The 13,641-nt window shown below is 42.4% G+C and overlaps 1 protein-coding gene across 1 annotated transcript in view; it reads right to left on the bottom strand.

Moving 5' to 3' along the window:
- Window positions 1-13,641, bottom strand: part of HEATR6 (HEAT repeat containing 6) — a 50,555-nt gene that overhangs the window by 2,398 nt on the left and 34,516 nt on the right. Inside the window, exons 13-19 of the mRNA XM_068269349.1 lie at window positions 13,487-13,609; window positions 12,854-12,940; window positions 10,411-10,545; window positions 8,181-8,303; window positions 6,692-6,816; window positions 6,484-6,580; window positions 2,353-2,557 (exon numbers count right to left, since the gene is read on the bottom strand). Of these exons, the coding sequence (XP_068125450.1) occupies window positions 2,353-2,557; window positions 6,484-6,580; window positions 6,692-6,816; window positions 8,181-8,303; window positions 10,411-10,545; window positions 12,854-12,940; window positions 13,487-13,609 (895 nt within the window). The remainder of the gene's footprint in view (window positions 1-2,352; window positions 2,558-6,483; window positions 6,581-6,691; window positions 6,817-8,180; window positions 8,304-10,410; window positions 10,546-12,853; window positions 12,941-13,486; window positions 13,610-13,641) is intronic.

Here is a 13,641-nt window from a genome sequence, read left to right as displayed (position 1 = left end):
ACCAGACGTAAACCCACACAAAAACTGAGTGAAAATAGTGTCCTGGCAAAAATTTCAACCTGGGACACCAGCACCACAAAGTGGAAGTGCTAGCCACTAACCTACTTGGCCGCGCCCCCCCCCCCCCCCCCAATCAATTTTTTAATGTTCTCCTAGATCTGTATGAGTTAGCTGCAGATTAATGTCAAATGAAGATTTAAAAGCACTTGGTTGGTCAAGGCGCCCAGTAAGTGGTCACTTCTTGCACCACACACTTTTCATATTGAATGGAGAATTCTTCTTGAAGAGATTCACTCTTTGCCTACCCACTTGCAGTCTAAACTGCAGGATAGTTCTATCCTGACAAATTCAATGAGACCATACACACCAGGATCCCCAAAATTGGATTAACATCTCACAATAGTTAATAACCTGGTGGTTTGCAATCAATAGCTACTCAGCCTCTTGAAATAGGAAGTCTTTGTCAGGTGTAAGCGAGTGGTGCAATTTATACAAATAATATACAAGACAATACAGATACGTAAACAGCAGCAATGTCAGCTACCCATATCTGAGGGCCCTTTCACACTGGGATGGTGTGGTGTGGCATTTTTACATTACCCTAGTGATGGGGCACCATTATTCTATGAGGCCTTTCATACTGACACGGTGCGGCACAACGGAGATAATGGTTTAGCCGTATCCCCGACGCGATGGTAAACCTCCGTTACCGTGCAGCTCTGCGACGACCTGGGGCCACGTTCGGCGGACCAGAAGTCATGTAAGTCTATGGAGACGCGTTTGTTTTAAAATGGCCGCCACAAGTTTTACGCGTCATGCATATGAAGCGTATTTTAGCAATACACTTCCGTGCACATGATCGCTTCGCCAACAGGAAGGGAGCGTCAATTCCTGTTTGGCCAGCTGCCTGATGGGAATTACCACGTACCAATCCCAGAACCTATTTTTGGCGGCCGCACTGCTACCGCCAATCCACATTCTGAAACCGGTGTAATGTCTGATTGCACTGCCCGGAAGCTCCCTTCCACAGTGAGTAGCACGCATGCTCAGTGTGAAGTTAATTATGCTGCTGATGGTAAAATAATAAATGTCTCCACTTCCACACATCATACACTCACCAAATTTTCAGGGTAGGGAGAGGATCCCCCGAATGACCTCTATGCCAAATTGCAGCCCCCGAGCCCCGCTGGTTCAGGAGATAGATTAGAGAAACCTATCTTGGGAACCAGTGGGTCTCGGGGGCTGCAATTTTGCATAGAGGTAGTTCGGGGGGTTCCCTCCCTACCCTGAAAATTTGGGGAGTGTAGGATGTGAAAAAGCAGAGATATTTAGTATTTTACCATCAGCAGCATAATTAAATAGGAACTGTGTCCGCACAGTCTCCTACTGCGTATGCAGGGCAGCGCAAATCCAAAGGCAGCGTAATCAGACACAACACCGGCCTGAAGCTACCGAGCAGCCACCTGTAGATTCAGTATATAAGGGTTTATGAGCAACACATCCCACACTGATTCTCCTCCTCAGGCTCCTCCCCATTTTGCAAGTAGCCACATTACAGGGTATACTATCTTTAACGTTATGTAGCGGTCGTAACCCCTTAACAAGCAGGTTGCGAGTCAGGCAACGGTGAATGCCATACCTGCTCAATGAAACGCATATACCCATCCCCTAAGACATTCTACCCAACTACCTAGGTGAAATATGTCATACAATGGCATTACGTCTGGTTAGTGTATCGGCTGAAGTATCGGGGAGTAGTGTTTTCCCATTCACTCGATGGAGGAGGCGGTAGCTAGCGTACATATCCTGTCAGGGATGTGAGTACTGAGATTAGCTATTCTAGTTCACACATCCCTGAATGGACATGTATGCTGGACACCGCCCCTACCTGAAGCAAAAATGAGAAACTTATCTCAGTAGTGGGAAGCCTCTGGATTGTTCAGAAGCTTCCCCAATCTTACTAGAGCCCACTGTTCCAACACTGGGTTCCTCTGAACATACTCAATAGCTTCATGGCCATGTTCCCGTCTGTGTATGAGTGCATCCATACCGGACAGGCACAAGGCCAGTCTGTGGCAACAGGTTTGCTTTATCATGTGCCGTCTGCATGCATTAAGCTTTCAGTTCTTTTGTGAATGTACCCCAAAGTTAGCTAGCACTGGAATAATATTGCTTGAATTTTTTATAATTAAGATGTGAAACACAGCAGCCAATCAGCCATCCCCCTCATACTTCTAGAGCTATATGGGAAAAATGGAAGGGATTTCTTTTCGCTTGATTTCCAAAATTCATAGACTTGGGTTTTATACACTGTACTGAACCTAAGTAAATTAGGCAACATCATCCTCTTACCGAGTGGTAGTGCTGTGTTTTTGAAGACGTTTCCTAGTGCGTAACACGCATTCCACTTCACTTTCATTGTGCTCTCCCCGAGGACTGTATGAATAAGTGCTCTGATTGCACTTTCGATACTTTCGCTGAAACGGGGCTTTGATATGTGGCATGGCTGCAAAAAATGCAGAAGATTCCCCAGAGCACGTACAGCATTACTCTTCACCTGGAAAGAAAAATATACAAAGTAAGCTGCTTTCACATAAATTCAGTAGATCTAGTAGCACTCTTATGTCCCATAAACATTTTGTCTATTCAGTGATTCTATGCAGTGGACCTATGCAGTTCTCCAGCAACATGAAGCTACCTTTATGCAGCAGAGTCTCAGCTATTCGGCACCAATGGGGATTGGCTGATGCCGGGTAAATGTGCTTTCAGGTTGCTTGAGACTCCATATTAAAAATAGGCCTAGGTGATGCCATACTATACCCCACTCTACATAAATACCATGAACTCTGCATTAAATGTTGAAATACGGTAACTGAAAGAATATTAACTTTGTCAGAGTCCTAGAAACCGGTCTTTAAGCACAGCAGATCCCACAAACAACCTAAGACATTAACATCACCACTGTGAGTACTGACAGCTGTGTTGTGCTGGATGACAGAGTTCCAGATAACCAGGACTCTACTGTATTACAAAACAGAAGCATAAATGTACTCTTAATATGTGAAATTACAAGTCATCAGATTGTAAATCAGCTGCACATTCCTGCTGCTTAGGTGGCCATGCACGCATAGATTTCTGCCCACTGTGGCAAGCAGATCAATCCCTCTCTGATCTGAATCTGATCAGAGAGGGTTTAAATCCCCCCATACACTGCAAACAGATTTTCAATAGATTTCACTATGGCCACTATTGAATATAGATCATGCTGCAGCATTGCACTGTTTGATACAGTGCAGTGCTATGGGCCTTTGATCTACCACCGCGTCCGTTAGACCGTCATTTACTGTCTGGCCCGATTGTCTCATTGCATCACAGATAACCGGCAGATTTGATCATAGTGTTCAAATCTGCAGGTAAAAATCGATATGTATATGGCCAGCGCTAGGAACTGTGCTTCGCATACAAGGAATAACGTGCATTGATTAAACATGAACAGTTAGCAAAACTTACGCTTGCCATACACACATCAATTTTTGCCCGCATTTTTACATCTACTGACTGACTACGGCTACCTTTAAATATACTCAGACTGTGAAGTGCATTAATCAGGATGTGCAAATAAATGAACTCCATTCTAGGAAGAAAATAGATAAAGCCCCCTTACATAAGCAAAGGGTTCAATATTAGTCCTCTTCCATGTGTTCATAAGATGTCCTCCACCAATAGTTTGTTAATATATATAACTTCCAAAAGTATTGCTCATTATGCTGCACAGTATAACAAAAATGACCTTGTGTAGACTCCCCATTTCCAAGGACTCACCGCAGAATGAGGCCATATGGAAGTGGGTCAGTACAAGCCTCTGGGTTATATGGCCACCCCCTGCCTTTCAATCTGCTACTGCTAGGAAATCTCCAGGTGCTGACCAGCAAATGTTACAGAGAATAATGTAAGAACGTAAAACCTTCTTTATTTTGGGTAAAATCATGCTAAATATTGCATATACATGAACTACTTGGGAAGCGGCACCCCACAGCTTAATGACATATTTAATCACCCATCCCCATAAAAGGGTAACTCAATCCAAAATAAAAAAGTTTGTGCACTATTAAATTAGCCCTGCACTGACCCAATTCTATTCTAAAGAACACTTATTGGTGGAATATTTTTTGTTTTTTTACAGACTATTGGTTGAGGATTTCTCATTAACCCATGCAAGAGGACTGATTAATGTTTAGTTATGTAAAGGGGCTTTAGCTGATATTTTCCTCCCAGAGTGGATTTTATATTTATTCATTGTGTATCTCGACTTATGCTGGGAATACATGGCTCAATTCTGAGCCATTAAGATGGCTCGATAGATAATTTCCGACATGTCCGATCACCGTTTAATCGTTTTGCCACTCAATTTGTCATTGAAGTGAATTGAAAAAAAGATAAGGAAAACGAGCGGAAGATAAGAGAATAGAGTGGGCAAAATGATCGGGCGCAGAATCGACCTGTGTATTCCCAGCAAAAGGCATTTAATATTCACTATCAGAGCAGACTTTAATTGTGCTAATTGTTTATGTTGATTAATTCACAGCATTCATAAATACTGGATATAATGTAATTAAAGGCTCCTTGTATGCTGAGTGCTTTTCCTAACTGTAAGTAGCTGCAACCAGCTTTTGGTTATACCAGCAGAGGCTGGTATGGGGACTCCTGCCGGGAGGTATGTATGAGGAGCCACAAGTGACTCTTTTGGAAATACTTCTTGCCTGGCGTTTGCGCTGCTCCTCTATTTTCAAGGTTTTCTGAATCACTGACTTAAAACAAGTACGGCTATCAGGTGCTGCGGTTCCAGCCCAACTCCGTCAGCTGCATAAAACCTTTTGGCCTATAACTCAGACACTGGTAAAGCCAAAGTACAAGCATGAAGCCGGGCAACTGGAATTTTTCAAATGGAAGAAAAAGAAATGGCCGCCTCAATATTCTTTTCAGTTTAAATAAAATAAAATCATGGTGTTCATGGGTAGTTTATAAAAATATAATACCAGTTTTTTTTTACTTCAATGGAACCAGTTTAAAACATAAAAACTGTGGCAGATGTTCAATATCTGATAAACCATCAGCTTTAAATAACATTGAATGAATGCATGGAGCACAAAAATGGGAAGGACTGCGATAAAATGCCATCCTCTGAGCTAAGAAACTTCCACAAATGTACCTTTTAAAGCCTTTGTTAACCTCCCTGGCGTTCTGATAATGCGCAGCCGCATGGCTGCGCATGGTTTTTTAAACTTAATTTTTTTTTTTAAACATGTAGCTAGCCTAGCGCTAGCTACATGATACCACCCACCCTTCCGAATGCCGCCGGCAATGATGGCCGTCAGAAGATCCAGTTCTGAACAGGATCTCCGTCAGGGCTTCCCCCGTCACCATAGCGACGACCGGAATGACGTCAACGATGTTGTGACGTCATAGGGAGTCCCGATCCACCCCTCAGCGCTGCCTGGCACTGATTGGCCAGGCAGCGCACAGGGTCTGGGGGGGTGCTCGTTACGTGGCGGATAGCGGCGCATCGGGGGCGAGCGTCTACAACACGCAGAACGCAAAGTGCTTGCTGCGTGTTTTTTAAAAAAAAAATTAAAATCAGCCCACCAGGGCCTGAGCGGCACCCTCCGGCGTCTCTGGACGAGCTCGGCTCGTCCCGAACGCTAAGGAGGTTAATGCATAGTTCAGCATCCATGTCTGTGTGCCTATATTGTGCACCTCTGTGTGCATTTTTGAAAATCCCACAGATAAGTTGGCTTGCAAATCAAATATTAGTATTAGGGCCCCTTTCGGCTGGAGTGGACCTGATCACGGTGAAAGGGTCTAGTACGGAATGCCTTTGCATGCAAAACCATTTTGGAAGCGAACATCCACCATTAGTGCAAATGAATGCACATTTCATGCAAGTTAGTTGTATTTATTAATACTAGAGTTCAACCTTGAGGGTCTCCCTTAATTTTGAGGTGCTTATTGGGGTCAGTGCAGCCCTTGCATAATTTGGTACTGCAGTTTGAATGCAGGTACGGTGCTTCTAATCTCACTGGTGGGCTTTTGCAGACCATTTATAAGGCAGGTGCTGCTTGGAAGTGCTCTTACCTACTATGGGGTCAATTCACAACAAACTTATCATAAAGGACTTATTTTTCACCTAATTAATAAAAAATAACCTTTCCACACATTTACAAGCAAATTAATCACTCAAAGTAAGTTGTTCCCGATTAACTTAATCTCAATATTACTTTTCTTACCATAATTATATTTTTTTTTTGTTCTTTGGAGCTTAAAAATGTGTGGAAAGGTGAAAAAGCTTTGTGAATCATGCCCTATGTGTTTTATGTCTGTGTGCCCATTGGGAAAAAATACAAATCCTTGATGCAGTTGGGGGGTCTACTGGCAAACAACCACTTTCTAGAATGCATGACCAACACAAAAATTAGATATACTAACCTTATCTTTGTCTTTTGATGCTTCAGTCGCTGACTTCAGCATCTCCAGAAGTAGTAGATCTGAAAACTCCTCCTGAAAACTCTGACCAATTGTTTCCCTGCAATAGAACGTCTTTTAAAGATAACACACCAATACAGTTGTTATGAAAATGATTTTGTATTACATTACCACAAGTGTTCCCAGAATGTATCTGTATAATAATACTTACATGTTTACAATTAAGGTGTCGGTAAGATTACCCAAAGACCAAGCTGCCTTTGCCCTAACATTCGGAGACTTATCATTGAGGGACATCAGAATGGCATTAGCTGTGTCAGCGACAAACATGACATCCTAAAAAAAGTTAAGCAGGCAAGTAATGAACAAAACATATCTACACTGACAAGTATACAGATAAGTTAATGGTCTTCCCCATCCCAAAATTTGCCTGACACTGACATAGGAATATGGTAGTAAGGGACTGTTACTGACAAGAGTACATACTCTGTTATGTTGCTAAATTCTGTAATAAAAATAACAGCCTTCAAAAAAAAGTAAGTAAGGCAGCTTTCACACTGTGCATGTTGTGTTGCACATCCTAAAAAATAGGATCAAAACCAGACGCTGATGAAGTCACATATCACGTTAGGAGTGTGATGCAACTCATAAATCAAGATAAAGTACATAGACATATGCTTCATTGAAATTGTAAACATGCACGTCATCTGCTAAATGCACAGCATGCAGCACGTTGCATTATCCTGACACTGACGCGTAGATGTAGAATGTACCTTTAGAATAGAATTGCATCACATTGCGATTATATTGTCCACTGCGATGCCACATAACGGATGCAGTGTGAAAGTACTCTAAGGGTAGGCTAAGGGTTACATAAGGGTTCCTTAGCATATAGTGGAAAATGCATGTGCAATTCTGCCTAGTGTGTTCCTCTACCCTAAGAGAGAGCCTCCAATGATGCAATACATCTCAAGCTATTCTTTAGGAGCATAAAAAGGATGGTCTGATACTTAACCCGAGAAACTTAAAGGAGACCAGAAGTGAGAGGGATATGGAGGCTGACATATTTATTTTCTTTTAAACAATACCAGTTGGCTGGCTACCCTGCTGATCTTTCAGGCATCAGTAGTGTCTGCATAACACACCTGAAACAAGCATGCAGCCAATCCAGTCAAACATCTGATCTGTATATGCTTATTCTGGGTCAATGGCTAAAGTATTAGAGGCAGATGATCAGCAGGACAGTCAGGCAACTGCTATTGGTTAAAGGACACCTGAAGCAATACCAGTTGCCTGGTTATCCTGCTGAACCTCTGCCTCTTAATACTTTTAGCCATAAACCCTGAACAAGCATATGTAGATTGAGGTTTCTGGCATTATTGTCAGTTCTGACAAGATTAGCTGTATGTTTATTACTGGTGTGATTCAGATTGTACTGCAGCAAAATAGACCAGCAAGGCTGCCAGGCAACTGGTATTGTTTAAAAGGAAATAAATATGGCGGCCTCCATATCCCTCTCACTTCAGTTGTCATTTAAAGGGAAATAAATATGTCAGCCTCTATATTCCTCCTGCTGACATGCAGTCCTAGCATTGCAAACTGTAGCAATCAAATGAATAGGTGAAACAAATAGAAAAGCAATTTTACATTGTTGGTTTAGCAATACAGCATCAACATAGGAAAGAAACAAGAGCTCCCACCTGCCGGAGACACGGGAAGAGGATGTACACACCAAGAGCACGTGCTGCTGCTGCTTTCACTAGAGGATTCTCACTGTGGTTCAAGCCAAGCAGCAGTGTTATACAAAGTATCTGGCAGTCATCCTGCAAACAGAAGAATGAAAGAGTTTACTTTTAGGTTAGTTGCACACCTGAGTTTTGCACTGCACAAACCAGCCTTCAAATGACCCTGCACCACCATGCTGCGACCTATAGGGTATAGCAGCACCCTCCTGCTCAGTGACGTGCTCCCTGCTGGGCAGGAAGTACATCACTGGGATTCCTGCACAATCCATGCGGTAGGCAGGGATCATGCGGCAACGCATTGCAGACTTTCGTCATGAATGCGGCCATTTGGATACTTCCAGCTCACCACGTCGCATCTCCATACACTTGCATTACCCTTGCAGTGGGGAAGCCTAACGTGGAGCGATGAAGTCTGCTAGAGTGCAGGGGGCCTTAGAGAACATAATCTTGATTAATGTAGATGAATGCAGACCTGAACTCAGAACTCCTCTCTGCTCTAAAAGCTACACAACAGCATAATAACCTTTACAGAAAAACATTTCTTTGTTACAGCTGATACAAATCCTAAAATAAATCTGCACAGTTTCTACTTCCCGATTCGTGGAAGCAGACATATTGTTTACAGCTTGTGCTTTCAAATGGCCTTATCTGCCATAGGCAGTCATGTGACACAGGGGAGGATCAAATTACAACTAGTAATTAGACACAAATGAGGGGGAATGACACAGGCTAAACTCTTTAAATACATACAGAGTGCATTTCTGTTATGTTTTCCTTGTGTTCTGTGCAAGAGTTCAGGTCCACTTTAACTGAGATACAGATTCTCTACTATCAACACCTAAATGAACATGTCATTTTCTATGCCAAGTTTAAAAAGAATTTGTTGAATATATTGATTATATTTAGGGACCAAGTTTTGGAATTTTACAAATATAATACATACGGAGGTTGTAACATCCTGCCTCTCCACACAGAGCGCTACAACCTAATGCATGCACCCTAAATGCTAGCAATGCCCGCATGGATACACAAGAGCCAGCAGATGAGATCTTCAAATTGCTGTCAGCGGGAATCTCCGGTATACTGGCAGACCATGACATATGGGGTGGATTTATCCTTGTACATGCAGCCCATTGCCCCAGTGACCAGACATCTTCTCCAGGGTCTGGACAGGGGAGACTGTTCCACATTTGCATACTGTGGGCTTTTATTTGCTGCAGCTCAGAGGTTGTGCCAAGCACCTGACGTACACACAACCAATCACCTCATGTTCCATAGCAACTCCCCAGAAGCAGACTAAATCCATTACCGGGAATGTAAGAGTGGATGGTGCGGTCGGTGTGGGAGAGCTCCACAGCAGGGCTTGGTTTTAAGTTGGTTTTAAATGGCCTGTTTATCGCCACATTTATATCAATAGAATCTGTGATACTTTGTTAATTACATTGTAAGTGGTGCTGTCAATATAGAGTCCAATTGTTGGATGTTTATCAATAAAGTGGTTAAGTGGATCTCTTTGGGTTGTTTGGCACCATAGGCACTACACTAGGCAAGTGTTCGAAAACATCCCTCTCAAAAGATGGATCCTTCCACTATCAAAACACCAGTCAGGAGATAAGCAGGTTCACAGATGACAGCTGTTTCGTAACCCCAAACGGGGCACTTCATCAGGGTGTCCTGATGAAGCGCAAGGTTTGAGGGTGCGAAACAGCTGTCGACTGTGAACCTGCTTATTCCCTCTCTCTCCATGATGCCTATATAATTTATGGCTCTCGCTTTTTAACTTGATTGAATAAAGTGTCGTTTTATTCTGGATATGCCCAGCTGCTGTTTTCTACTATTTTGCCTGGACGGACTTGAATTGGCTTAGAGCACTCCGGTGAGCCTTAAAAGCTGGTCCTGTGCACCTTTCCCTACTGCAAGAAACCAGTCAAGAACTAGCAGACTTTCCCAAAACTGCTGATGCCCCTAAGAAAATGCGGTTGCCACTGAAGGAGTATTTACAGTATATGTTAATTATACTTTTGTAGCAATGATAAGCAATCTTAATGCAGTTTAGTCCACAAGACTCTACATACATTACAAATATTGCTTTTGAGGTGAGTGCCCTTATTATAAGTATTAAAGGTTGTACAAAAGATCAGACAGAGAGTAAAACATCTCACACTTAAGCTGGCTGTATACTTACTGGCAGACTGGAAAATGCCTCTGGCAAGACAGATGATAAAGCATCACAAGCACTTGTTTGAAGAGTGGGATGCAGATCATTCTGTAAGGCTCTTGGCAAAGGACCATTGAGGATCATGCTCCAAAATGCTACAGCCTGCAACATGCAAACAAGTCATAAGTTGAATTTTGTTTTACTCTTTCATATTACAGATCAGGAAGCGTATGTGTGACAGTGGGTAACCTGCAGGTAACTCCCTAGCCAGAGTTTTATTGACAACCACTACCTCAGTTGTGCTCCACTCATTGCCTCTCATCACCAGTTCTTGCTCGTCCACATCCTTCACATTGCCCCCTCTGACAAAGGAACACGGAACTACTAACAGTTTCTAGTGGATTATAATAGTGTGCTAATAAAAATTGGGCACATCATTTTTTTGTGATTTTACTAAACGTTTTATGCAGTCTTTTTCCACCTTTCAGTCTTTGAAGCAATACTAGCAGCAGGAAGTAAGGGCCCATTCACACTGGGGTGTTTTCTGCAGCCTTCCATCGTTTTGCTGATCGTTCACTTTGCAGGGAGCTCGCTTTTTTACTCTTTGGATCAGCATCACAACTTGGACACTAGCCCTTCCAAAGCCTGCGGACGTGCAAAAAAATCAAACCCTGATGTGATCATCAATTGGCTCCTCCCTCCTACAATCAAGCTCTTATACACACAGCACTGTGCAATGTGGAGGAGACTGATTGGTTCACAAAGCAGCCTAGTAAGGCTAGTCACAGCTACTTTGACTCTAAATCCTTGTACACACACAGGTACTAGGACTGTTGCCTGCAGGGTATTTATAATTTCTGCATAAAAGAATGATTTCATTATTTCTTATTGAGTATATACTCAATAAGATTCATTTACATTTTTTTCTATATGGACCTAGAGTTCTGCTTTAACTCTCATTCACGCCCAAAACAAGAAAAATTCAGCTTATTAGCAACAATCATGCAAACTCCTTTTCATGTGTTCTTCAAGGAAAACTGAATTGAAAGGTATATGGAGGCTGCCATATTTATTTCCTTTTAAACAATACCAGTTTCCTGGCTATCCTACTGATCGTTCTGGCATTAATAGCGTCCGATTCACACACCTGAAACAAGCATGCAGCTGATCTTTTGTCAGAAACACCTGATCTACATGCTAGTCCAGGGTCTGAGGCAGAGGATCAGCAGGACAGCCAGGCAATGTGTATTGTTTAAAATGAAATATATATGTCCCCTTCCATATACCTTTCACTTAAGGCTCCCTTTAAAGCATTTACAAAGATTCTGAAGCATTCTGTTGGTGGCTCACCAAGACACCTATTCACATTTACTAACAAATATCTAGGAGGGCCAACTAGGGCTTTCATTTTCATTTTGAACATTTAGTCGCACTTTAAGTGTACTCTCCACCCACAGCTCTATCTGGCGCCAACCCTTCTCTCTATGGCTGCCTAAAAGGTTATTGTTTTATACTAGGTACACACAATGCAATTTTCTGACAGATTGATTTATTTCCAATAGGTCCGATCTGATTTCTGATCACTTTTCCATAGAAGTGGACGGAAATCGGTTGGAAAATTGATCAGAAATCAGATCAGACATGTAGGAAATCTCGGACAGAAAATCTGTCAGAAAATTGCATTGTTTGTACCTAGCATTACACTTTCACCCACAGCTCAAACCAACTGCTATGCTCAAAGCACCCATCTGACTTTTTCTCAATGCCACTTACAGCGATCCCCATCGTTCCTACAGCAGGTTGAGCTCCCTATTCTATGTTGCAAGTACTAATCCTGCTCCCAGTGCGTCTCCTCCTCTTCCTGGTTCCCACCAGTCCACAAATGCACAAGGCTGGGGAAACTATATTTGATTTGTTAAATAAACTGCAATTGTTTGTGAAATACTGTGGCATCTTACCACTAAGGTCCTGTTTCCACTAGCATTCAGGATGCAAGGCAATCGCCGCATCGCCTCGCATCCCTCCGCAAGTACTTCCGGTTGTCTTCCGTATAACCGGATGCGGCGTCATGTGGCTTCCTGACAGCGGCTATGGGGAATTGGATGTGTGCTGCGGAAAACTGCAGCATGCTATCCATAATTTACCCCGTGTCGCATCGCAACGGATCACGTAGGTAAATTCACCTCAAAGGAAACTACTCCATTGACGTGAATTGGTTGCAGTTTTCTTGCGTAGCGATGCGGAACGATTTCTGCATAGCAACACATCTAGTGGAAATGGGCCCTAATACAACCTCTGATGAAAGAAAAGCTAATCGATGCTTTTTATTATTACTTATATATTTTATGATGCTGTACAGATTATAAAACAGACAATCATGAGTTCCATTGATACATATTGTATATCGTACACTTTTGGATCTTTACACAAGGTACTGATGCTGAACACTGTGATGTAATGGATGACTTACCTGACTAAGAGACACTCTTTCCTCAACAAGCACTAATGAATCCGCTTTCTGCTGCTGGACTATACTAGTTCCCAGCTCTTCCAAAAGCTTAAAGACAATGTAATGGGAAAAAGTATTTCAACCAAAAGGAAAAGTTCTTAAGTGTTTTAAAAGACACAACACGCAAAACACAACTAGATATAGTGTCAGTAAAGTCTAACAGTATACAGTGAATGCATGCAAAGCTTGAAAGCTTGGCTATATGCTATAGCTGATATCTAGCACTGTGCTATAAAATAACTGAGCACTCAAATGACCCAAATATTGCAGATGATAGAAGGAGAGTCAAGGTCAGCATAAGTGTTTAGAGGGTTAAAAGCTATTTTAGGATGGTTAGATTTAATAATCAGAAAACTAGGGATAAGTCAGGAAGATCTACACATGGGAAAGGATGGTGTGGGATGGCGCATTAGAAAGGGTGTGTGCGTGTGTAGGATTGAAAGATGGATCACTGAGGAACAAGCAATCAGAGAGGAGTGGTGCCAAAAACCCAGACAATTTACCAATATTCTATCTACCTCAGCTGGTTCACAGGTGAACTGATGTCATACCCTCACCACAAATAAGGCCTACTGTGTGTGTGTTCAGGTGTACCTTAGCGCCGTGCAGTTGAATAGACGCATCCGCTTCCTGCATACACTTGCAGGCTACTTCTCCCAGTTCCATGAGATAGCTCTGTGACATACTGAAATATCCTTTTACCAGGCGAGCCAGCACCTGAAAAATACAGAACGTTTTGATAGTTATCT

This window comes from Hyperolius riggenbachi, chromosome 2 (genome assembly GCF_040937935.1).
Source record: "Hyperolius riggenbachi isolate aHypRig1 chromosome 2, aHypRig1.pri, whole genome shotgun sequence".
Taxonomy (NCBI): Eukaryota; Metazoa; Chordata; class Amphibia; order Anura; family Hyperoliidae; genus Hyperolius; species Hyperolius riggenbachi.
The sequence above is the reverse complement of the archived record's forward strand: the minus strand, read 5'-3'. Positions and strand labels throughout refer to the sequence as shown.